General features: G+C 44.3%; 1 protein-coding gene across 1 annotated transcript in view; it reads left to right on the top strand.

Annotated features, from left to right (window-relative positions):
• The window catches only part of LOC139531483 (phospholipid phosphatase-related protein type 5-like), a 90,808-nt gene extending 66,473 nt beyond the window's left edge, over nt 1-24,335 (top strand). The window contains exons 5-6 of the mRNA XM_071327974.1: nt 11,013-11,126; nt 22,213-24,335. Of these exons, the coding sequence (XP_071184075.1) occupies nt 11,013-11,126; nt 22,213-22,242 (144 nt within the window). The 3' untranslated portion in view covers nt 22,243-24,335. The remainder of the gene's footprint in view (nt 1-11,012; nt 11,127-22,212) is intronic.
• The last annotated feature ends 2,198 nt before the right edge of the window (nt 24,336-26,533 follow it).

Below are 26,533 nucleotides of genomic sequence, written 5' to 3' on the forward strand. Positions count from 1 at the left end.
AACCTCCACAGGCTCCCCATATGCTCACACATGACTTTAAAATCCTGATTCACACCTACCAAGCTATCCACAACCCTGGACCCAAGTACCTGTCTGACATCATCCTACCCTCCTGCCCCACACACCCGTCACTCCTCCAGGTCCATCTCCCTTTATCAGCTCCACAGCAGACCACCCGTCACTCCTCCAGGTCCATCTCCCTTTATCAGCTCCACAGCAGACCACCCGTCACTCCTCCAGGTCCATCTCCCTTCATCAGCTCCATAGCAGACCACCCGTCACTCCTCCAGGTCCATCTCCCTTTATCAGCTCCACAACAGACCACCCGTCACTCCTCCAGGTCCATCTCCCTTCAGCAGCTCCACAGCAGACCACCCGTCACTCCTCCAGGTCCATCTCCCTTCATCAGCTCCACAACAGACCACCCATCACTCCTCCAGGTCCATCTCCCTTCAGAAGCTCCACAGCAGACCACCCGTCACTCCTCCAGGTCCATCTCCCTTCAGCAGCTCCATAGCAGACCACCCGTCACTCCTCCAGGTCCATCTCCCTTCAGCAGCTCCACAGCAGACCACCCGTCACTCCTCCAGGTCCATCTCCCTTTATCAGCTCCACAACAGACCACCCGTCACTCCTCCAGGTCCATCTCCCTTCATCAGCTCCACAACAGACCACCCGTCACTCCTCCAGGTCCATCTCTCTTCAGAAGCTCCACAGCAGACCACCCGTCACTCCTCCAGGTCCATCTCTCTTCAGAAGCTCCACAGCAGACCACCCGTCACTCCTCCAGGTCCATCTCCCTTCATCAGCTCCACAACAGACCACCCGTCACTCCTCCAGGTCCATCTCCCTTTATCAGCTCCACAGCAGACCACCCGTCACTCCTCCAGGTCCATCTCCCTTCAGCAGCTCCATAGCAGACCACCCGTCACTCCTCCAGGTCCATCTCCCTTCAGCAGCTCCATAGCAGACCACCCATATTGTAGCTTTAGGCACACATCGTCGTATATAGAGGAAACTTCTACTGTCACTCAACATCGTAACTCTTCATCTTAGTGCTCCTGTTCCACTCTGGAGGTGACTGGGCCAGGGGTGTGGTTCTGGCTTTGTAGTCCAATGGATGTTCATGAGGCTGGCTGGTCCCAGATGTCTGAACCAGCCATCGACCTGTCCATATCTGTACTGTACACAGAACGGGATAAACATAATGTGGATGTTAGCAGCCACCCCATTCCCCCTCAGTTGAACTAAATAAGATCCAAGATGCTCTGTCTCCTTTCTCTCTCTTTCTCCTCTGTCTCTCTCTATTCTCTCTCTCTCGCTCTGTCTCTCTGTCTCTCCTCTGTCTCACTGTCTCTCCTCTGTCTCTCTGTCTCTCCTCTGTCTCTCTCTCTCTCCTCTGTCACTCTCTCCTCTTTTCTGTCTCTCTCTTCTCCTCTTCTTTCCCTCTCTGTAACGCCCGTCGGAAGAAGTGGACCAAGGTGCAGCGTGGTATGTGTTCATGATGCTTTATTTCCTCAGAACACCAAACAAAACAATAAAAGAATAATGAACGTCACGTTCTGTAGGCTTCACAGAGCTAACAAAAACAACACCCCACAACCTAAGGTGGCAAAACAGGCTGCCTAAGTATGATTCCCAATCAGAGACAACGATAGACAGCTGTCCCTGATTGAGAACCATACTCGGCCAAAACATAGAAATAGAAAACATAGAATCACATCACACCCTGCCCTAACCAAATAGAGAAATAAAACGTATCTCTAAGGTCAGGGTGTGACACTCTCCTCTTTTCTTTCTTCTATCTTTCTCTTTTCTCTCTTCTCTTCTCTCTCTAGCACGTGGGAGCTGAGATTAATAGGGTAGTGGGCTGGGCTAGGAGAGTAGGATGTTCACTCTAAAGAGACACGGCACCATTAAAGCTGAACCCATCAAACTGTTGAGTGCTGTTAGTGGTTACTGCTCACTGCTGAAATGAACCACCTTTCATGGAGGATACTAATGGATTCTAACTTTGTGCGAGCTAAAAACATGGCTGGTGGCACTTTCAATCGGAGGACAAGATTATAGTAATAACTGGAACATGATGGGAGAACCCTGATATAGAGCGTCATTGCTGCCTCTCGGTATTGCATTGAAGTGAAAGTTGTTTCGATCGATTAAACTCTAGTCGATTAATGTGCCATGATGCTACTACTAACCCGTTCCTAGGTTGGTGCTCAAGCATATGATTGAGCATCAGATGTTACTTTAACAAGATGTCTGTGATTCACATTGATTGATGATTTGATTGACTATAGTAATTTCTATGTCGGATGCCGGTTCGTGTCATGACGGATCAAACAGAGAATCTAGGGCAGGCAAGCTTATACACTGAGTGTATAAAACATTAAGAACACCTTCCTAATATTGAGTTGCACGCCCTTTTATCCTCAGAACAGCCTCAATTCGTCGGGGCATGGACTCTGCAAGGTGTCGAAAGCATTATACAGGGACACTTTCCAATGTTGACTCCAATGCTTCCCACAGTGTCAGGTTGGGAAACTGTTGAGTGTAAAAAACCCAGCAGCATTGCAGTTCTTGACACACTCAAACCGGTGCGCCTGGCACCTAGTACCATACCCCATTCCAAGGCACTTTGAATATTGTGTTTTTCCCATTCACCCTGTGTCTGAATGGCACACATTTAAAAAATCCATGTCTCGATTGTCTCAAGGCTTAAAAATCCTTCTATATAAACCTGTCTCCTCACTTTCATCTACACTGATTGAAGTGGATTTAACAAGTGACATCAATAAGGGATCATGGCATTCACCTGGTCAGTCTGTCATGGAAAGAGCAGGTGTCCTTAATGTTTTGTACACTCAGTGTATAAGGTTAGGTTATACAAAGTTTGGTTATATAAAGTTTAACTTAAGCCCCGTTTCCATTGGCACTTTGAAGTCAACTCAGGTTGGGCTGTCCTTGGTGGGCTAGCTCAAATTAAATTTCCACTGCCTCCAGAAATGTGAAATGATGTCATGTTGCGAGGTAGCCATTATGTGACTGCAGCTGGCTTCGCTACTGTTTCTAGCTAGCTAGCTAGCAAGATGTTGAAGAATGTAATTCACCCTCACCATGCTGTAACTAACGTTACTCCATACTCCTGACAGTGCCAGCCAGACTTAGAGCCATGTATTTAGCTCGCTGACTTTAGTTAACTAGCTAAACGGTTAGCATCGTCACTAGCATAACAGGCGAGCTAGCTAGATTCCCACTTTACTTGCCATAGCATTGGCTATTAGCTAGCTAGCTAACCAAGCAAAAGAGACGACAGGTTTGATATGATGTAGCTAGCTAGCTTTCAATACGTCTTGACTAGCTAAAGTCCGGCTAGCTCACGCTAGCTAGCTAGCTTATTTCAACTCTGACTTGCTATTTAACATCAGGATCTAGCTATGGTGGTAATTTGTGTCATGTCTGACTACTGCAGTACTGATTGTCCATGTTCTAGCTAACAGCAACAAGCCCAGATGAGCTAGCTAAATGATGTGTCAGCATTCAGCAGCGATCAGCTTGGTGGTTGCATAGTAACGGTGTCACAAGCCCCAATTCTAATTGAGCTGACACCAGTTGTGAAACTGGGCTTGTCTGGTACGGGTTTCCCTCGACCCATTCTAGTCTGCTCGAATTTGGCCCTAATTTTAAGTGCCAGTGGTAACGGGGCTTTAGTGTCTGGTAGTAAGTCACCTAATTAAAGTCTTCCTTAAGCACATGTGTCTAAACAAGAAGTGCAAGAGGAACCGCTGCACTACACCATTATGACATCACTGTGTGACAGCCTACCGTCCTCCACTATACCACTATGACATCACTGTGTGACAGCCTACCGTCCTCCACTACACCATTATGACATCACTGTGTGACAGCCTACCGTCCTCCACTACACCATTATGACATCACTGTGTGACAGCCTACCGTCCTCCACTATACCACTATGACATCACTGTGTGACAGCCTACCGTCCTCCACTACACCATTATGACATCACTGTGTGACAGCCTACCGTCCTCCACTACACCATTATGACATCACTGTGTGACAGCCTACCGTCCTCCACTATACCACTATGACATCACTGTGTGACAGCCTACCGTCCTCCACTACACCATTATGACATCACTGTGTGACAGCCTACCGTCCTCCACTACACCATTATGACATCACTGTGTGACAGCCTACCGTCCTCCACTACACCGCTATGACATCACTGTGTGACAGCCTACCGTCCTCCACTACACCACTATGACATCACTGTGTCACAGCCTACCGTCCTCCACTACACCGCTATGACATCACTGTGTCACAGCCTACCGTCCTCCACTACACCATTATGACATCACTGTGTCACAGCCTACCGTCCTCCACTACACCATTATGACATCACTGTGTGACAGCCTACCGTCCTCCACTACACCATTATGACATCACTGTGTCAACAGCCTACCGTCCTCTATGTTGCATTAACTAAATAACATACAATACTATAACAGCGCTAGCTTTTTGGGAGTGATGGACTGTGGTTAGCTATCTTGCCCTGTAGCCCGAGGTTCCAAGATAATGTACGTGTGCGCTTTTTTTTGTTTGTTGCTGAAATCCATACTTTTTCTATAAACGTTAATCAAATAGAGCAACAGCAATGAGAAAACAAATAGAGCAACAGCAATGAGAAAACAATCTGTGGTTGTATTTGATTAACGTTTATTGAAAAAGTATGGATTTCAGCAAACAAAAAAGCCACTACAGAGAACAAACATAGGTACAAAGTGGGCGTTTCACAATTAACATTTTCTGAAGTATTGACCTTGAGCGATTCGATCTAGTCATGGCTAGAATCCACAAATCCTGGTCTGGGCTCAACGTCGTTGGTGAAATTCATCATACATTTCCTACACCATGGAGTGGAGTTTAGCCCTATAATCCTCCATGGACATGGTAAAGTTAAATTTGTACCTGTTGTAGCTAGCTAGCTAATGTTTTGACATCTGTTTAGTTAGTGAGAGTGAGTGTGAGAGTGAGAGAGTGAGAGAGAGAGAGAGAGAGAGAGAGAGAGAGAGAGAGAGATTCGTGAATACAGGAAACAGTGTGTGTGTGAGACATTGTAAGCTAGCCTCATTTTTTTTTAAACTTGCACCCCACAATATGGATGTAAAGTCTTTCTTGAATAATCAGTGATCCTTGTATTTGTGTATTTTTGACAATACAATACATTTTGCCTATTCATACTCCCCCTCATCACTCATTCTAATGGTACAACTCTTAACTGCCCTTTTCAATTCTTGATTCTCCTTTATTCCAGGAATCTTCTATCTTGGATGGAAGGAAGGAGAAGGAACAAAGGGCAGAAATACAGAAGATATCCAGCCTGCTGAATAAGAAATGGAAAAATACATGTTTTTCTGTTTCTCTCTCTCACTCCTCTGACTGCCAGATTGTTGGGTGGCAACATCCTGTCGTCAATGTACTTGCTAGGCTAAGTCTAACTTAGTGAACACCTTAGGTAATGGTTAATCACGATTTGTCTCTGTCTTTACAGTTCCTGAAACATGTCAATGACCTGATTCATGGCCTCTACAGCAGTGCTTGGCCACCCACTTACCAGTGACCTATTCTGCCACATCCCAGGTGAAGGAGAGAGCAGACCCACCCCTCTTTAAATCCATAGTCATTGACAGTCAGTTATATGTGCAAAATGTACATTATTTTCTGTTTGATACTTATCTTTTGTAAGAGCTAGGTTGGTAAGAGCTAGGTTGGTAAGTGCTAGGTTGGTAGGAGCTAGGTTGGTAGGAGCTAGGTTGGTGAGAGCTAGGTTGATAAGATCTAGGTTGGTAGGAGCTAGGATGGGAAGAGCTAGGTTGGTAGGAGCTAGGATGGGAAGAGCTAGGTTGGTAGGAGCTAGATTGGTGAGAGCTAGGATGGTAAGATCTAGGTTGGTAGGAGCTAGGATGGTAAGATCTAGGTTGGTAGGAGCTAGGATGGTAAGAGCTAGGTTGGTAGGAGCTAGGTTGGTAAGAGCTAGGTTGGTAAGAGCTAGGTTGATAAGATCTAGGTTGGTAGGAGCTAGGATGGGAAGAGCTAGGTTGGTAAGAGCTAGGTTGGTAGGAGCTAGGTTGGTAAGAGCTAGGTTGGTAAGAGCTAGGTTGGTAGGAGCTAGGTTGGTAAGAGCTAGGTTGGTAGGAGCTAGGTTGGTAGGAGCTAGGTTGGTAGGAGCTAGGTTGGTGAGAGCTAGGTTGGTAGGAGCTAGGATGGTAAGATCTAGGTTGGTAGGAGCTAGGATGGTAAGAGCTAGGTTGGTAGGAGCTAGGTTGGTAAGAGCTAGGTTGGTAAGAGCTAGGTTGATAAGATCTAGGTTGGTAGGAGCTAGGATGGGAAGAGCTAGGTTGGTAAGAGCTAGGTTGGTAAGAGCTAGGTTGGTAGGATATAGGTTGGTAGGAGCTAGGTTGGTAAGAGCTAGGTTGGTAAGAGCTAGGTTGGTAGGAGCTAGGTTGGTAGGAGCTAGGTTGGTAAGAGCTAGGTTGGTAGGAGATAGGTTGGTAGGAGCTAGGTTGATAGGAGCTAGGTTGGTAAGAGCTAGGTTGGTAAGAGCTAGGTTGGTAGGAGCTAGGTTGGTAAGAGCTAGGTTGGTAGGAGCTAGGATGGTAAGAGCTAGGTTGGTAGGAGCTAGGATGGGAAGAGCTAGGTTGGTAGGAGCTAGGTTGGTAAGAGCTAGGTTGGTAAGAGCTAGGTTGGTAGGAGCTAGGTTGGTAGGAGCTAGGTTGGTAGGAGCTAGGTTGGTAGGAGCTAGGTTGGTAAAAGCTAGGTTGGTAGGAGCCAGGTTGGTAAGAGCTAGGTTGGTAAGAGCTAGGTTGGTAGGAGCTAGGTTGGTAGGAGCTAGGTTGGTAGGAGCTAGGTTGGTAGGAGCTAGGTTGGTAAGAGCTAGGTTGGTAGGAGATAGGTTGGTAGGAGCTAGGTTGGTAGGATATAGGTTGGTAGGAGCTAGGTTGGTAGGAGCTAGGTTGGTAAGAGCTAGGTTGGTAGGAGCTAGGTTGGTAGAAGCTAGGTTGGTAGGAGCTAGGTTGGTAGGAGCTAGATTGGTTGGAGCTAGGTTGGTAGGAGCTAGGTTGGTAGGAGCTAGGTTGGTAGGAGCTAGGTTGGTAAGAGCTAGGTTGGTAGAAGCTAGGATGGTAAGAGCTAGGTTGGTAGGAGCTAGGTTGGTAGGAGCTAGGTTGGTGAGTGCTAGGTTGGTAGGAGCTAGGTTGGTGAGAGCTAGGTTTGTACTAGCTATGCTGATGATAATTACACGTTTTCTCTCTGCATCCCCAGGAGACATGATATTCAGCTGCCCATGACGGCCTTATCTTAAACGCCTGCTATCTAGAACCTAAAAGGGTTAATCGGCGGTCCCCATAGGAGAACCATTTGGGAAAATCCTTTTTGGTTCCACGTAGAACCCTCTTGGTTCCAGGTATAACTATTTTGGGTTCCATGTAGAACCCTTTCCACAGAGGGATCTACACTGAGTATACCAAATATTAACACAGTCCTAATATTGAGTTGCACCCCCTTTTACCCTTTGAAGAGCCTGAATTTGTCGGGGCATGAACTCTACAAGGTATCGAAAGAGTTCTACAGGGATGCTGGCCCATGTTGACCCCAATGCGTCCCACAGTTTTGTCAACTTGGCTGAATGTCCTTTGGGTGGTGGACCATTGATGATACACACTGGAAACGGTTGAGTGTCAAAAACTCAGCAGCGTTGCAGTTCTTGACACAAACCGGTGCACCTGGCACCTACTACCATACCCCGTTCAAAGGCACTTAAAATATTTTGTCTTGCCCGTTCACCCTCTGAATGGCACCCATACACAATACATGTCTCAAGACTTAAAAATCCTTCTTTAACCTGTCTCCTCTCTTTCATCTACACTGATTGAAGTGGATTTAACAAGTGACATCAGTAAGAGATCATAGGTTTCACCTGGATTCACCTGGTCAGTCTATGTCATGGAAAGAGCAGGTGTTTAGTATACTCAGTGTACTTGGAACCTAACAGTGTTCTACCTGGAACCTAACAGTGTTCTACCTAGAACCAAAAAGGGTTCTACCTGGAACCAAAAAGTGTTCTACCTAGAACCAAAAAGGGTTCTCCCTGGAACCAAAAAGGGTTCTCCCTGGAACCAAAAAGGGTTCTTCTATGGGGACAGCCGAAGAACCCTTTTAGATTCTGACTGAAGATACTTCACTGTGTGTTACTGGTCAGTCGTGTCCTGCACGTCCACATTATGCAAATCGTTAATTTATTTTATTCTCTTTATATCCTGACAGAAAGTGTCATGAAAAGCCAGAAAACTCAGGAGGTGGATGTGTTGCGGGCCCTCTGAAAAGTCCTAAAATATGCCCCTGACAGCCGTGGTGGTTCTTCAACTCGTTCCATGGAAATGCTTTGAGTCAGCAAAGTTTCTTCAGGAATGTCCTGTACTAGTTATCTTTTAAAATCTATAATTGATAAAGTTGTAATTTGCTGATTCTGTTCATTGCAGATCTGACCCCTCCCACTCTTCAAGATGGCCACTACGCTCCAGGATCGCCCCCTCTGTGTTCAGAGGTCCTTGATGAGGATCTAACCCCTCCCACTCTTCAAGATGGCCACTACGCTCCGGGATCGCCCCCTCTGTGTTCAGAGGTCCTTGATGAGGCTCTAACCCCTCCCACTCTTCAAGATGGCCACTACGCTCCAGGATCGCCCCCTCTGTGTTCAGAGGTCCTTGATGAGGATCTGACCCCTCCCACCACTCTTCAAGATGGCCACTACGCTCCGGGATCGCCCCCTCTGTGTTCAGAGGTCCTTGATGAGGATCTAACCCCTCCCACTCTTCAAGATGGCCACTACGCTCCGGGATCGCCCCCTCTGTGTTCAGAGGTCCTTGATGAGGATCTGACCCCTCCCACCACTCTTCAAGATGGCCACTACGCTCCGGGATCGCCCCCTCTGTGTTCAGAGGTCCTTGATGAGGATCTGACCCCTCCCACTCTTCAAGATGGCCACTACGCTCCGGGATCGCCCCCTCTGTGTTCAGAGGTCCTTGATGAGGATCTGACCCCTCCCACTCTTCAAGATGGCCACTATGCTCTGGGATCGCCCCCTCTGTGTTCAGAGGTCCTTGATGAGGATCTGACCCCTCCCACTCTTCAAGATGGCCACTACGCTCCGGGATCGCCCCCTCTGTGTTCAGAGGTCCTTGATGAGGATCTGACCCCTCCCACTCTTCAAGATGGCCAATACGCTCCGGGATCGCCCCCTCTGTGCTCAGAGGTCCTTGATGAGGATCTGACCCCTCCCACCACTCTTTTTAATCATTAATCAAATAAAATAATCTGCCTGTATATGTTCTGTGTCCCAGTCTTTCTGTGTCCGTGGGTGAATTATGGTATAATTACTGTATAATCAGATATGCAAAAAAATGGTGATGTAGATTAGTTTGTGTCATCGCTGGATCTATTTTAAATGTAAGACTATTTTGCAGATTTAAACTTTAATTAGTTGCTATGGAAACAGATAGAAATGTCATGAACAATGTTTTCTGTATCCAACTGCTATCGTCTGTAGGTAATACTGTACGTAGTTAATACGCTGTAGTCAGCTGGTCATTACCAGGTTAGGATGAGGTCTTAACTATGACCTGCAGGCTAAGTAATATAGGACATAATATAGTTGTCACAATTATGACCAGCTGGTCAGAAATAGATCACAATTTTGACCAACTGGTCAGATAGAGGTTTAAATTATTACCATCTGGTCAGATAAAGGTCACAATTATGACCAGCTGGTCGTACGGTGGTCAGAAAAATCCATAATATTTGTTGTTGTAAATTGGTGTATAACTCCTGTCTCTCCCTGTTGTGTGTTCTAGATGGTGTATAACTCCTGTCTCTCTCTGCTGTGTGTTCTAGATGGTGTATAACTCCTGTCTCTCCGTGCTGTGTATTCTAGGTGCTGTATAACTCCTGTCTCTCTCTGCTGTATGGTCTAGATGGTGTATAACTCCTGTCTCTCCCTGCTGTGTATTCTATGTGCTGTATAACTCCTGTCTCTCTCTGGTGTATGGTCTAGATGGTGTATAACTCCTGTCTCTCTCTGCTGTGTGTTCTAGATGGTGTATAACTCCTGTCTCTCTCTGCTGTGTGTTCTAGATGGTGTATAACTCCTGTCTCTCCCTGCTGTGTGTTCTAGATGGTGTATAACTCCTGTCTCTCTCTGCTGTGTGTTCTAGATGGTGTATAACTCCTGTCTCTCTCTGCTGTGTGTTCTAGATGGTGTATAACTCCTGTCTCTCCCTGCTGTGTGTTCTAGATGGTGTATAACTCCTGTCTCTCTCTGCTGTGTGTTCTAGATGGTGTATAACTCCTGTCTCTCCCTGCTGTGTGTTCTAGATGGTGTATAACTCCTGTCTCTCTCTGCTGTGTGTTCTAGATGGTGTATAACTCCTGTCTCTCTCTGCTGTGTGTTCTAGATGGTGTATAACTCCTGTCTCTCTCTGCTGTGTGTTCTAGATGGTGTATAACTCCTGTCTCTCTCTGCTGTGTGTTCTAGATGGTGTATAACTCCTGTCTCTCTCTGCTGTGTGTTCTAGATGGTGTATAACTCCTGTCTCTCTCTGCTGTGTGTTCTAGATGGTGTATAACTCCTGTCTCTCTCTGCTGTGTGTTCTAGATGGTGTATAACTCCTGTCTCTCTCTGCTGTGTGTTCTAGATGGTGTATAACTCCTGTCTCTCTCTGCTGTGTGTTCTAGATGGTGTATAACTCCTGTCTCTCCCTGCTGTGTGTTCTAGATGGTGTATAACTCCTGTCTCTCCCTGCTGTGTGTTCTAGATGGTGTATAACTCCTGTCTCTCCTTGCTGTGTGTTCTAGGTGGTGTATAACTCCTGTCTCGCTCTGCTGTGTGTTCTAGATGGTGTATAACTCCTGTCTCTCCCTGCTGTGTGTTCTAGGTGGTGTGTGTGTTGCATAACTTCAAAGGCAAGCTGTTACTGACTGGTGAAGACCCCCCACAGGAGAACATGTCTAGAGTGGAGAGCCCACTGGAGAAGTACATCACATTGCAGGTATTCAACCCTGTACACTATTCCCTACTCGACCCTACACCCTGTAGAAACACACCATGTAGAAACACCCTACACCCTGTAGAAACACCCTACACCCTGTAGAAACACACTAAACCCTGTAGAAACACACTATACCCTGTAGAAACACCCTACACCCTGTAGAAACACACTAAACCCTGTAGAAACACACTATACCCTGTAGAAACACACTATACCCTGTAGAAACACACCCTGTAGAAACACCCTACACCCTGTAGAAACACCATACACCCTGTAGAAACACCCTACACCCTGTACACCCTGTAGAAACACCCTACACCCTGTAGAAACACACTACACCCTGTAGAAACACACTACACCCTGTAGAAACACACTACACCCTGTAGAAACACCCTACACCCTGTAGAAACACCCTACACCCTGTAGAAACACACTACACCATGTAGAAACATCCTACACCCTGTAGAAACACACCCTGTAGAAACACACTACACCCTGTAGAAACACACCCTGTAGAAACACACTACACCTTGCAGAAACACACTACACCCTGTAGAAACACACTACACCCTGTAGAAACACACTACACCCTGTAGAAACACACTACACCCTGTAGAAACACACTACACCCTGTAGAAACACACTACACCCTGTAGAAACACACTACACCCTGTAGAAACACCCTACACCCTGTAGAAACACACCCTGTAGAAACACCCTACACCCTGTAGAAACACACCATGCTGAAACACACTACACCCTGTAGAAACACACTACACCCTGTAGAAACACACCCTGTAGAAACACACTACACCCTGTAGAAACACCCTACACCCTGTAGAAACACACTACACCCTGTAGAAACACCCTACACCCTGTAGAAACACACTACACCCTGTAGAAACACACTACACCCTGTAGAAACACACCACACCCTGTAGAAACACACTACACCCTGTAGAAACACCCTGTAAAAACACCCTACACCCTGTAGAAACACCTACACCCTGTAGAAACACCCTACACCCTGTAGAAACACACTACACCCTGTAGAAACACAATACACCCTGTAGAAACACACTACACTCTGTAGAAACACACTACACCCTGTAGAAACACACTACACCCTGTAGAAACACCCTACACCCTGTAGAAACACACTACACCCTGTAGAAACACCCTACACCCTGTAGAAACACACTACACCCTGTAGAAACACACTACACCCTGTAGAAACACACTACACCCTGTAGAAACACACTACACCCTGTAGAAACACCCTACACCCTGTAGAAACACCCTACACCCTGTAGAAACACACTACACCCTGTAGAAACACCCTACACCCTGTAGATACACACTACACCCTGTAGAAACACCCTACACCCGGTAGAAACACACTACACTCTGTAGAAACACCCTGTAAAAACACACTACACCCTGTAGAAACACCCTACACCCTGTAGAAACACACTACACCCTGTAGAAACACACTACACCCTGTAGAAACACACTCCACTCTGTAGAAACACCCTGTAAAAACACACTACACCCTGTAGAAACACCCTACACCCTGTAGAAACACCCTACACCCTGTAGAAACACACTCCACTCTGTAGAAACACCCTGTAAAAACACACTACACCCTGTAGAAACACACTACACCCTGTAGAAACACACTCCACTCTGTAGAAACACCCTGTAAAAACACACTACACCCTGTAGAAACACACTACACCCTGTAGAAACACCCTACACCCTGTAGAAACACACTACACCCTGTAGAAACACACCCTGTAGAAACACACTACACCCTGTAGAAACACCCTACACCCTGTAGAAACACACTACACCCTGTAGAAACACACTACACCCTGTAGAAACACACTCCACTCTGTAGAAACACCCTGTAAAAACACACTACACCCTGTAGAAACACCCTACACCCTGTAGAAACACCCTACACCCTGTAGAAACACCCTACACCCGGTAGAAACACACTACACTCTGTAGAAACACCCTGTAAAAACACACTACACCCTGTAGAAACACCCTACACCCTGTAGAAACACCCTACACCCTGTAGAAACACACTACACCCTGTAGAAACACACCCTGTAGAAACACACTACACCCTGTAGAAACACCCTACACCCTGTAGAAACACCCTACACCCGGTAGAAACACACTACACCCGGTAGAAACACACTACACCCTGTAGAAACACCCTACACCCTGTAGAAACACACTATACCCTGTAGAAACACCCTACACCCTGTAGAAACACCCTACACCCTGTAGAAACACCCCATACACCCTGTAGAAACACACTATACACTGTAGAAACACACTACACCCTGTAGAAACACACTACACCCTGTAGAAACACACTACACCCTGTAGAAACACACCCTGTAGAAACACACTACACCCTGTAGAAACACACTATACCCTGTAGAAACACACTAAACCCTGTAGAAACACACTACACCCTGTAGAAACACACTACACCCTGTAGAAACACCCTACACCCTGTAGAAACACACTACACCCTGTAGAAACACACCCTGTAGAAACACCCTACACCCTGTAGAAACACCCTACACCCTGTAGAAACACACCCTGTAGAAACACACTATACCCTGTAGAAACACACTACACCCTGTAGAAACACACCCTGTAGAAACACACTACACCCTGTAGAAACACCCTACACCCTGTAGAAACACCCTACACCCTGTAGAAACACACCCTGTAGAAACACACTATACCCTGTAGAAACACCCTACACCCTGTAGAAACACACCCTGTAGAAACACACTACACCCTGTAGAAACACACTACACCCTGTAGAAACACACTACACCCTGTAGAAACACACTACACCCTGTAGAAACACACCATGTAGAAACACACTACACCCTGTAGAAACACACTACACCCTGTAGAAACACACTACACCCTGTAGAAACACACCCTGTAGAAACACACTACACCCTGTAGAAACACCCTACACCCTGTAGAAACACACTACACCCTGTAGAAACACACTACACCCTGTAGAAACACCCTACACCCTGTAGAAACACACTACACCCTGTAGAAACACACTACACCCTTTAGAAACACACCATGTAGAAACACACCACACCCTGTAGAAACACACTACACCCTGTAGAAACACACTACACCCTTTAGAAACACCCTACACCCTGTAGAAACACCCTACACCCTGTAGAAACACCCCACACCCTGTAGAACCACACTATACCCTGTAGAAACACACTACACCCTTTAGAAACACACCATGTAGAAACACACTACACCCTGTAGAAACACACTACACCCTTTAGAAACACACCATGTAGAAACACACCACACCCTGTAGAAACACACTACACCCTGTAGAAACACACTACACCCTGTAGAAACACCCTACACCCTGTAGAACCACACTATACCCTGTAGAAACACACTACACCCTGTAGAAACACCCTACACCCTGTAGAAAAACACTACACTCTGTAGAAACACACCCTGTAGAAACACACCCTGTAGAAACACATCCTGTAGAAACACACTACACCCTGTAGAAACACCCTACACCCTGTAGAAACACACCCTGTAGAAACACACCCTGTAGAAACACACTACACCCTGTAGAAACACCCTACACCCTGTAGAAACACACCCTGTAGAAACACACTACACCCTGTAGAAACACACTACACCCTGTAGAAACACACTACACCCTGTAGAAACACACCCTGTAGAAACACACTACACCCTGTAGAAACACCCTACACCCTGTAGAAACACACTACACCCTGTAGAAACACACTACACCCTGTAGAAACACCCTACACCCTGTAGAAACACACTACACCCTGTAGAAACACACTACACCCTTTAGAAACACACCATGTAGAAACACACCACACCCTGTAGAAACACACTACACCCTGTAGAAACACACTACACCCTGTAGAAACACCCTACACCCTGTAGAAACACCCTACACCCTGTAGAAACACACTACACCCTGTAGAAACACCCTACACCCTGTAGAACCACACTATACCCTGTAGAAACACACTACACCCTTTAGAAACACACCATGTAGAAACACACTACACCCTGTAGAAACACACTACACCCTTTAGAAACACACCATGTAGAAACACACCACACCCTGTAGAAACACACTACACCCTTTAGAAACACACTACACCCTGTAGAAACACCCTACACCCTGTAGAACCACACTATACCCTGTAGAAACACACTACACCCTGTAGAAACACCCTACACCCTGTAGAAAAACACTACACTCTGTAGAAACACACCCTGTAGAAACACACCCTGTAGAAACACATCCTGTAGAAACACACTACACCCTGTAGAAACACCCTACACCCTGTAGAAACACACCCTGTAGAAACACACCCTGTAGAAACACACTACACCCTGTAGAAACACCCTACACCCTGTAGAAACACACTATACCCTGTAGAAACACACTACACCCTGTAGAAACACACTATACCCTGTAGAAACACACCCTGTAGAAACACACCCTGTAGAAACACACTACACCCTGTAGAAACACCCTACACCCTGTAGAAACACACTACACCCTGTAGAAACACCCTACACCCTGTAGAAACACCCTACACCCTGTAGAAACACACTATACCCTGTAGAAACACCCTACACCCTGTAGAAACACACCCTGTAGAAACACACTACACCCTGTAGAAACACACTACACCCTGTAGAAACACACTACACCCTGTAGAAACACACCCTGTAGAAACACACCCTGTAGAAACACACCCTGTTGAAACACACTACACCCTGTAGAAACACACTACACCATGTAGAAACACACCCTGTAGAAACACACCCTGTAGAAACACACCCTGTAGAAACACACTACACCCTGTAGAAACACACTACACCCTGTAGAAACACACTACACCCTGTAGAAACACCCTACACCCTGTAGAAACACCCTACACCCTGTAGAAACACCCTACACCCTGTAGAAACACACCCTGTAGAAACACCCTACACCCTGTAGAAACACCCTACACCCCGTAGAAACACACTACACCCTGTAGAAACACACTACACCCTGTAGAAACACACTACACCCTGTAGAAACACACTACACCCTGTAGAAACACCCTACACCCTGTAGAAACACACTGTCCACTACCCTATGTACATTATGGATATACCGTGCATTCTGAAAAGTATTTAGACCCCTTGACTTTTTCCACATTTTGTTACGTTACAGACTTATTCTAAAATGGACTAAATGAAACAATGTAGCGTCATACCCAAGAATACGCGAGGCTGTACTCGCTGCCAAAGGTGCTTCAACAAAGAACTGAGTAAAGGGTCTGAATACTTATGTAAATGTGATATTTCAGTTTTCTTGTCTAAAAAAAACATTTTGCTTTGTCATTATGGGGTATCGTGTGTAGATTGATGAGGGGGGGAAACGATTTAATCAATTTCAGAATAACTCTGTAACATAAGAAAATGTGGAAAAAGTCAAAGGGGTCTGAATTCTTTCCAAATGCACTGTAAAGTATAGGATTTCTATACTGTCACACTCTAACCAATGTTGTTTTTAGCATATAAATAACATTTTGAACTCAGGAATATGGGTCACACTAGTTGTCCATTTGAAGTGTTATCACACTGGTTTACGTGAACATGTGATTTTACTAGGCTAATGACAACTAATCTGAGTGGAATTTGAGAATACTCTGTACAAGTATACACACTCATCGTCCAGTTTATTAGGTACACCGCCCCTTTCACGAAAATGGATCGCTCGTACAGACGGTGGGTCACGTGGCTCGCTATGTAAAGCAGGCAGACAGGCATCCAGTTACTGTTCCATTGAACGTTAGTATGGAGTAAACAAGTGACCTAAGTGACTTTGAGCGTGGTGTGATCGTCGGTGCCAGTGCCGGTTCCAGTATCTCAGAAACGGCCTCCTGGACTTTTCACACACGGTAGTGTCTAAGGTTTATGTAGAATGGTGCGACAAGCAAAACACACCCAGTAAGAGCCAGTCCTGTGGGAGAAAACAGTTTGTTGATGAAAGGTCGAAAGGTCTACTTTTGACCAGGGCCAATAGGGTAGTGCACTACTTTTGACCAGGACCAATAAGGTCAAATAATAATAATAATTCTGTGAGTCTGTGAAGGAAGAAACCACATTTAAAAAGTGTTAAGCAAGATACAGTAGGTCCAAATAAAAACATATTTTCACCAAGTCAAATTAATTTATCGTGTTACAGGTTTCATGATGCTTGTATCTGAACCAAAGTAGATATTTTTTTTATTGTTCTCTACATCAGTTGGGGTCTCTATAAGCTTCAGTATGAGGTCCTGAACCTAGCATGAAAGTGCCTTCTTGTAGATGTGCGAGGCAATATAGCCAAAACGTTTGCCAATGGCAAGGCGAGCAAATTGAAGTGTTTTCTTCTCAGGCATTATCGCTGGGACATGAAGAAACAACAGGGCCTGGTCTATGTTAAACTTTTTTTTTAAAACTTATTTCTTATGTGTTAAGCTTATGTTGAAAAGATGATTCAAATTATTAAAAGACAAAAAAGTGTTTTCTGATTATGACGAATTGTGTTTTTAAAACGGTAGTGGTAATACTTCATTCAGTACCGGAATGTACCCTGTCAATATGCTTAATTTACCCCATTCCACTTTTATTGGACAAACTTTTTTCTGTTTTCAAAACTGTAATATTTACATGAATTCAGATTATTTCCAGGGAAACACAACATCCTGAAATATATGTATATATCTTTGTCAGAGAGAATACTATATTTCCCTTGACGGAGGGATGCTGAATGTAAAAAAAGGGCATAACTTACCCCACTCTCCCCTACTAATGTAATGAATAAACTTAGCACTATATCATGCACCGATACACATCAATATATTCTCTGAATTATATACTTTTTAGTGAAAACCAGTCAATTGGAAGAGTGTACTGTTGGCATAAAATAATGCATTAAAGAGAACATGCAATACCCCAGTTTCCATGAGGCTGTGTTGTGTGGAAGCAGAGCACTGACCCTGACAATACTGTGTCTTTCTCTACCAGTGACTCACTCACATAGTTATCTTACTGTGGTTGGTGAAAATGTATTATAATCCCTTCCTGCCAACCACAATATTGACCTGTGGGTCCTGTTTTTCCACTGCATCAAGTTCTTCAGAGCTGTTTTACTGTAGTGAGGTAGTAGTTAGTTACTCAGCGTTCTCAATGTCTACTGTAGTGAGGTAGTAGTTAGTTACTCAGCGTTCTCAATGTCTACTGTAGTGAGGTAGTCGTTAGTTACTCAGCGTTCTCAATGTCTACTGTAGTGAGGTAGTAGTTAGTTACTCAGCGTTCTCAATGTCTACTGTAGTGAGGTAGTCGTTAGTTACTCAGCGTTCTCAATGTCTACTGTAGTGAGGTAGTCGTTAGTTACTCAGCGTTCTCAATGTCTACTGTAGTGAGGTAGTAGTTAGTTACTCAGCGTTCTCAATGTCTACTGTAGTGAGGTAGTAGTTAGTTACTCAGCGTTCTCAATGTCTACTGTAGGGAGGTAGTAGTTAGTTACTCAGCGTTCTCAATGTCTACTGTAGTGAGGTAGTAGTTAGTTACTCAGCTTTCTCAATGTCTACTGTAGTGAGGTAGTAGTTAGTTACTCAGCGTTCTCAATGTCTACTGTAGTGAGGTATTAGTTAGTTACTCAGCGTTCTCAATGTCTACTGTAGGGAGGTAGTAGTTAGTTACTCAGCTTTCTCAATGTCTACTGTAGTGAGGTAGTAGTTAGTTACTCAGCTTTCTCAATGTCTACTGTAGTGAGGTAGTAGTTAGTTACTCAGCGTTCTCAATGTCTACTGTAGTGAGGTAGTAGTTAGTTACTCGGCGTTCTCAATGTCTACTGTAGTGAGGTAGTAGTTAGTTACTCAGCGTTCTCAATGTCTACTGTAGTGAGGTAGTAGTTAGTTACTCAGCGTTCTCAATGTCTACTATAGTGAGGTAGTAGTTAGTTACTCAGCGTTCTCAATGTCTACTGTAGTGAGGTAGTAGTTAGTTACTCAGCGTTCTCAATGTCTACTGTAGTGAGGTAGTAGTTAGTTACTCAGCGTTCTCAATGTCTACTGTAGTGAGGTAGTAGTTAGTTACTCAGCGTTCTCAATGTCTACTGTAGTGAGGTAGTAGTTAGTTACTCAGCGTTCTCAATGTCTACTGTAGTGAGGTAGTAGTTAGTTACTCAGCGTTCTCAATGTCTACTGTAGTGAGGTAGTAGTTAGTTACTCAGCGTTCTCAATGTCTACTGTAGTGAGGTAGTAGTTAGTTACTCAGCATTCTCAATGTCTACTGTAGTGAGGTAGTAGTTAGTTACTCAGCGTTCTCAATGTCTACTGTAGTGAGGTAGTAGTTAGTTACTCAGCGTTCTCAATGTCTACTGTAGTGAGGTAGTAGTTAGTTACTCAGCGTTCTCAATGTCTCAGGTGCTCAAGAACATTTGTTCATACTGTTATATAGCGACTAGTTAGTGAGCGGTGCTATGAATTATGTGATGTGACTAAGCTTGTTACCGTGACCACATTACCGCCACACCGGCGGTCATGAGTCATGATCACAGTAAACTCCAACGTGATGATTTAGTCACGGTAACAAGGCTTCTCCAAGCTCTTATGCTGCTGATGGTCATTAGTAGTGGTACTCAGCACTCTATTGTCCCTCTAATCACTCTGACATCAATGCAAATGTTTTCGAAAATCGAATAAAACACTTAATGAGAACCCATGAGCTCATGTTGCGCAACATTTCGATAGGCTATGAAATGATTGCGAGAAAGATCAAGAGTGATGGCCTCTATTAAAAAGAGGAGGATCCCATCAGCTTTCTGTAGGCTAGGCCTACTATATTTATGTATCTACTTTCCTATTATTAAGCACATTGCTTCTCTTTACAACAGGAGTAATAAGCTACCTTGGTGGCATTAAAATGAACCTTAGGAAAAGCGACCTCCATTCACTATTTAAGTGCATAGATGACATGTATGTGTGTGCATTGCAGTACTTATAATGTGAAGAAATAGCTTAATAGTTGATCAAAATGTTAAGCTAAAAGTTCTGATCTGTTGCATCAGCCTCATTGATTTTAAAAGGTTTCTTGAGGATAGTGGTTGTATTATTTTGGGATCTATCGTGTTCCACAACTGTCCCAGACTATGTTTGGAATAGAATAGGTCAACTGTTGTACTATGGGGGATAGTAGATTAACATAGGCTAGTGCTTTTGCTGTTTGTTAGGCCTACTCATCTTGTAGGCAGACGAAGAATCGTGCAAATATGGACAGTTCTTCTAACATCTTCAATATGTGCCTCGGAATTTGATAAGGACGCATGCCCCGATGTGTCTGTCTTCACTTGTAGCCTGTGGGAAGTACCTGAGATTGCCTGTGAGAAGGACCCGATCACGTCACAGGCATTGGCTAATAACAACTGAGATATCTGAGAGAGCCATGTGAGTGAGAGGTACTTCTGAGCATGCAGACGGGAGAAAGGAATTATAATTATTATATTCAGCACAAGGGCACAATGGACACTGGCCGCAAAATACATGTATTTTTTTAGGGGGCATTACGGCCACACAAATGGGATGCCGCCGGGAAATTCGAGGCATTATCAAGTGCTTGTCAAATTGTGAATGAGAGACTGATGAAATGTGTGCAGCCTTCGCAAAAAAACTAAGTAGAGCTCATGCCTATCATACGACTTTTATCAAACTAGCCACATCATGCAGCCATAGAATGAATTTAAAAAATCAAAAAATATTGCCCAATATTTGAAAAAACAACTAAAGTTGCATAAATAGTTCTAAATGAAGCATACAGGAGTACCTGTTTCTTTGTTAATAACCGCTCAACACAGAATAGCCGCAGGTACGCACTTCCTCGAATAGTTTGGAGAAAGTATCCTTTCTATTATTCAGCGAAGTTCAATTGTAGTATTCATACTATTAAATGCTATAAAATAATATAACATACTATTAAATACTATAAAATACTATAAAATAATGCCACGGAATTCTAAGCAAATCTTGTCTGCTTAATGAACTAGTGTAGCCCACAGTCATATGGTGTAGCCAGATCAGGACCTAACATAAGGACAAGGACGCTATTCTGTTATTCTGTTCTAATGAAATTGATTACATTTTCTTCATATCATGTTTCTTTAGACCTGTCTAAAATAAATATTGGATTTAATGTTATGGTGTAGTCTATATTACATGGGTTTATTATACTTTTTAACATGTAGATGTTCCAAAGGTCTGCGTCAATGGCTGGTTGGCTATGTTTAGGAAGCCAAGAGATGTTCAATGTGTTTATGTTAATTAACCTTAGATGTGAGGCATTACCAACCTCTTGTACTACATCAGTCAGACTGTGGTGGGGTGACTCCCTCCTCTCAGTCTTTACCCAGCAACACTGAAACAAATAACTGCAGCAGTCTTCAGTCCCATTTTAAACAAACTACCACATTTAAGGGTTTAATGAAGCATTCCTAAAACCTTATTAATTATAAGTGTTGTTGTGTAAAGTGATTAAGAATACTCTTTGAATGCCATATGAATCCTGCATCTGACACAGAGAGGGGTTATATGACAGTTGATCTAGATTATCAAGGTAGCATATAGCTAGAGTACTCTCCGCACACCCCCATTCACCCACCCTATTAACCCCCCCATTCACCCACCCTATTAACCCCCCCATTCACCCACCCTACTCACCCATATTAACCCACCCTATTCACCCCTATTAACCCACCCATTCACCCTCCAAATTCACCCCTATTAAACCCCCTATTCAACCCCCCATTCCCACCCATTCACCCCTATTAACTCCCCCCATTCACCCACCCTATTCAACCCCCCATTCTATTCAACCCCCAATTTCTTCAGAGAAAAAAACGAAAATAACTTTTTTTCCCCTCTGTAACTCATCTTTATTACGTTACTGTTGTCTTTCCTCCTTTTTTTTTTAGAATCACATCGCCTTCGCTGAGGTCACATGACGCTGAATGAGCCGTTTGGCAAACCCATTGGACATCCCCGCTCTTCACCGTCCAATCAAAAATCAAATAGCTCTTCACCGTCCAATCAAAAATCAAATAGCTCGTCACCGTCCAATCAAAAAAATATGGAATAGTCAAGATGCAACACCAACTCATTATGCATGGCTACTGTATGAGGTCTGTTAGTGTTGTTGTCTGTTAAGTCCCTGTATCGTGGCCTATACAGCAGTCAGGTAAAACTCCTCAATAGCATGATGGGAAAGGCCTTGCTGGTTTTCTCCATTGATTTCATCTATTTTGGGACTAAATCCCCCAATGAAGAAAATCAACTGGAATCAACTTGAATCGACTGGACTCTTCATTACACGACATGATCTGCTGTGTCCCAGATGCCACTATCCGCTGAAGCAGAGAGGATTTCCCCATGGAGGTGATTCATCCATTTCCCCACAATGTTGGTCAAATAGGTTCTTATTTATCATTTCTAAATAATAATTTTGTGTCTTTTCCATCAGTAGAGAAGAACAGAGCATATTATCGACGTCTCTGTTATGTTGCCCCTTGAAAACGATATTTTTGTATTTGCTCACTAATGCACTTAACTATCACAAAGGACACAGCGACACACACCAGCACTTTAAAATCAAACTCGAGTCAAAACCGCAGGCAAGATGGCCGCCCATACCGCTGCTGCTTGAAAAATATACACATAAATTCAGGATGACTAAAACCTGCTAACGTGTGTGTTGCAAGACTTAACTGTTTCGTGTTATTATATTCAAATTATGAAAAAATATAGCTGTATAAAATGTATACATACTTCAATTTCCTTTTGCCAAAAATTGCTGTCTATTTTCTTATGGTTGTGTACTGTATGTACTGTGTGTATTGTGTGTACTGTGTGTGTTTGTTCACAAAAATGACTGTACATGTGTTGTTTATTTTATCAATTGACTATTAGTACGTGATTGTTTTTCTGTCATGAGATAGCTGTACCATGTTAAACATCTAGGCAAAACATGGCTATGTTCTATCATGAGATAGAGTGTATCATGGTACAGCTACAGGATCGGTCCCCCCCCCCCCCCCCCCCGCGCGGAACGGTTGAGCTAACGTGTGCTAATGTGATTAGCCATGACATTGTAAGTAAAAACAACATTTCCCAGGAAATAGACATATCTGATATGGGCAGAAAGCTTAAACCGCACTGTCAAATTTACAGTAGCTATTACAGTGAAAGAATACCATGCTATTGTTGAGGAGAGTGTACAGTTATGAACTTGTTTCAATAAACCAATTAGGCACATTTGGGCAGTCTTGATACAACATTTTGAACAGAAATGCAATAGTTCATTGGATCAATGTAAAACGTTGCACATACACTGCTGCCATCTAGTGTCCAAAATCTAAATTGCACCTGAACTGGAATAATACATTGTGGCCTTTCTCTTGCATTTCAAAGATGATGAAAAAAAACATGTTATTTTTTCCAGATCGAATGTGTTCTATTCTCCTACATTCATTTCACATTTCCACAAAACTTCAAAGAGTTTCCTTTCAAATTGTATTAATAATATGCATATCCTTGCTTCAGGTCCTGAGCTACAGGCAGTTAGATTTGGGTATGTCATTTTAGGCAAAAAAAAAAGGGTTGGATCCTTAAATATACATCTAGGCTACACATGGCTATGTTCAGATTTTTTTTATACTTTTGACTTGTGAATAGTTTTAATATTTCCTGTATTTATGTTATATTATAAAAGTCTACTACATATTTCATACCTTTTTTTTCTTAAAACAAGTTTTGGTCAATAGGCAAGACTTTTCAATCTTTCATGATCCTTTTTTAAATGGCAGATTTTTCGTTTTTTCTTCTTCTTCCTGGTTTGAAGTCAGGTGGTCACATTGTCATTATAGCATAGTGATTCATTTTGTGTGGATGCTATTGACAGTTTTCCCACCCAGTGATTTTACCATACTTGTATTTCATTCCTTTCTCTTTTTAACTTTAACATCAATCGAATCACGACCTTTTACACTGTAAGCAAAATGACATGTACAGTCTTTCAGTAAATAAAAAAATATCTAAATTGGTTGCTCCTATGCTTTCACTAACCTACGCTGGACACTGAATTTCTTGCTATTAGTTTGTTGTGAATGATTGTGTTGAAGGAGAACATTAAAACATTCATGTCCTTCATCCCTAACAGCAGACAGATTGATTGAGCTCCACTGTAGAAGGTTGACAATACATTTTTTTTTTTATTTTTTTTTTACCTTTATTTAACCAAGCAAGTCAGTTAAGAACAAATTCTTATTTACAATGACGGCCTACAAGGACAGGGGGACCTGATCCTAGATCAGCACTCCTACTGTGAAACACTTAAGGTTTTTCTCTCTCCCTAAAGATTCAAACCTTGTTTTGTTAGTTTTGTCTGTCTGTCTGAAATACTTGCCGTACTATAGAAGCGCTTAGCGAAAGGAACATACCAGAAGAAAATATGTGATAATATTTCATAATTTTGTTCCCGCCACAGGAGGTATGTGATGAATTAGATGTGACAGGAACAGAAAACATTCTGTCTCAGGCTTACAATTAATGTCACCATACACTGCTGTCAATTAAGAACATCTATCCATTCAGCCATATGTGAACATTCGTCTCCAAAGACTTTCACAGCGTATGTGTCGCTTGATACGGCACAATTCACTTTGTGTTGCCATGGAAATTAATTATGTATTGTACAAATTGGATCCGGGTGTTTCTAAAGATCCCAGTAAAACCCCACGAGGCTGGGCCTCAATGGGACCTGGTCAGTAAAACACACCAAGAGGCTGGGCCTCAATGGGACCTGGTCAGTACAACACACCAAGAGGCTGGGCACCAATGGGACCTGGTCAGTACAACACACCAAGAGTCTGGGCCTCAATGGGATCTGGTCAGTACAACACACCAAGAGGCTGGGCCTCAATGGGACCTGGTCAGTACAACACACCAAGAGGCTGGGTCTCAATGGGACCTGGTCAGTAAAACACACCAAGAGGCTGGGCCTCAATGGGATCTGGTCAGTACAACACACCAAGAGGCTGGGCCTCAATGGGACCTGGTCAGTACAACACACCAAGAGGCTGGGCCTCAATGGGACCTGGTCAGTACAACACACCAAGAGGCTGGGCCTCAATGGGATCTGGTCAGTACAACACACCAAGAGGCTGGGCCTCAATGGGACCTGGTCAGTAAAACACACCAAGAGGCTGGGCCTCAATGGGAGCTGGTCAGTACAACACACCAAGAGGCTGTTCCTCAATGGGAGCTGGTCAGTAAAACACACCAAGAGGCTGGGCCTCAATGGGACCTGGTCAGTAAAACACCAAGAGGCTAGGCCTCAATGGGACTGGTCAGTACAACACAGCAAGAGACTGGGTCCCAATGGGACCTGGTCAGTACAACACAGCAAGAGACTGGGTCCCAATGGGACCTGGTCAGTACAACACAGCAAGAGACTGGGTCCCAATGGGACCTGGTCAGTACAACACAGCAAGAGGCTGGGTCCCAATGGGACCTGGTCAGTACAACACACCAAGAGGCTGGGCACCAATGGGACCTGGTCAGTAAAACACACCAAGAGGCTGGGCACCAATGGGACCTGGTCAGTACAACACAGCAAGAGGCTGGGTCCCAATGGGACCTGGTCAGTACAACACACCAAGAGGCTGGGCACCAATGGGACCTGGTCAGTACAACACAGCAAGAGACTGGGTCCCAATGGGACCTGGTCAGTACAACACAGCAAGAGGCTGGGCACCAATGGGACCTGGTCAGTAAAACACACCAAGAGGCTGGGTCCCAATGGGACCTGGTCAGTACAACACAGCAAGAGGCTGGGCACCAATGGGACCTGGTCAGTACAACACAGCAAGAGGCTGGGCACCAATGGGACCTGGTCAGTAAAACACACCAAGAGGCTGGGTCCCAATGGGACCTGGTCAGTACAACACAGCAAGAGGCTGGGCACCAATGGGACCTGGTCAGTACAACACAGCAAGAGGCTGGGCACCAATGGGACCTGGTCAGTAAAACACACCAAGAGGCTGGGTCCCAATGGGACCTGGTCAGTAAAACACACCAAGAGGCTGGTCCTCAATGGGACCTGGTCAGTACAACACACCAAGAGGCTGGGCACCAATGGGACCTGGTCAGTACAACACACCAAGAGGCTGGGCACCAATGGGACCTGGTCAGTACAACACACCAAGAGGCTGGGCACCAATGGGACCTGGTCAGTACAAC

The sequence above is a fragment of the Salvelinus alpinus genome, chromosome 10, assembly GCF_045679555.1.
Source record: "Salvelinus alpinus chromosome 10, SLU_Salpinus.1, whole genome shotgun sequence".
Classification (NCBI taxonomy): domain Eukaryota; kingdom Metazoa; phylum Chordata; class Actinopteri; order Salmoniformes; family Salmonidae; genus Salvelinus; species Salvelinus alpinus.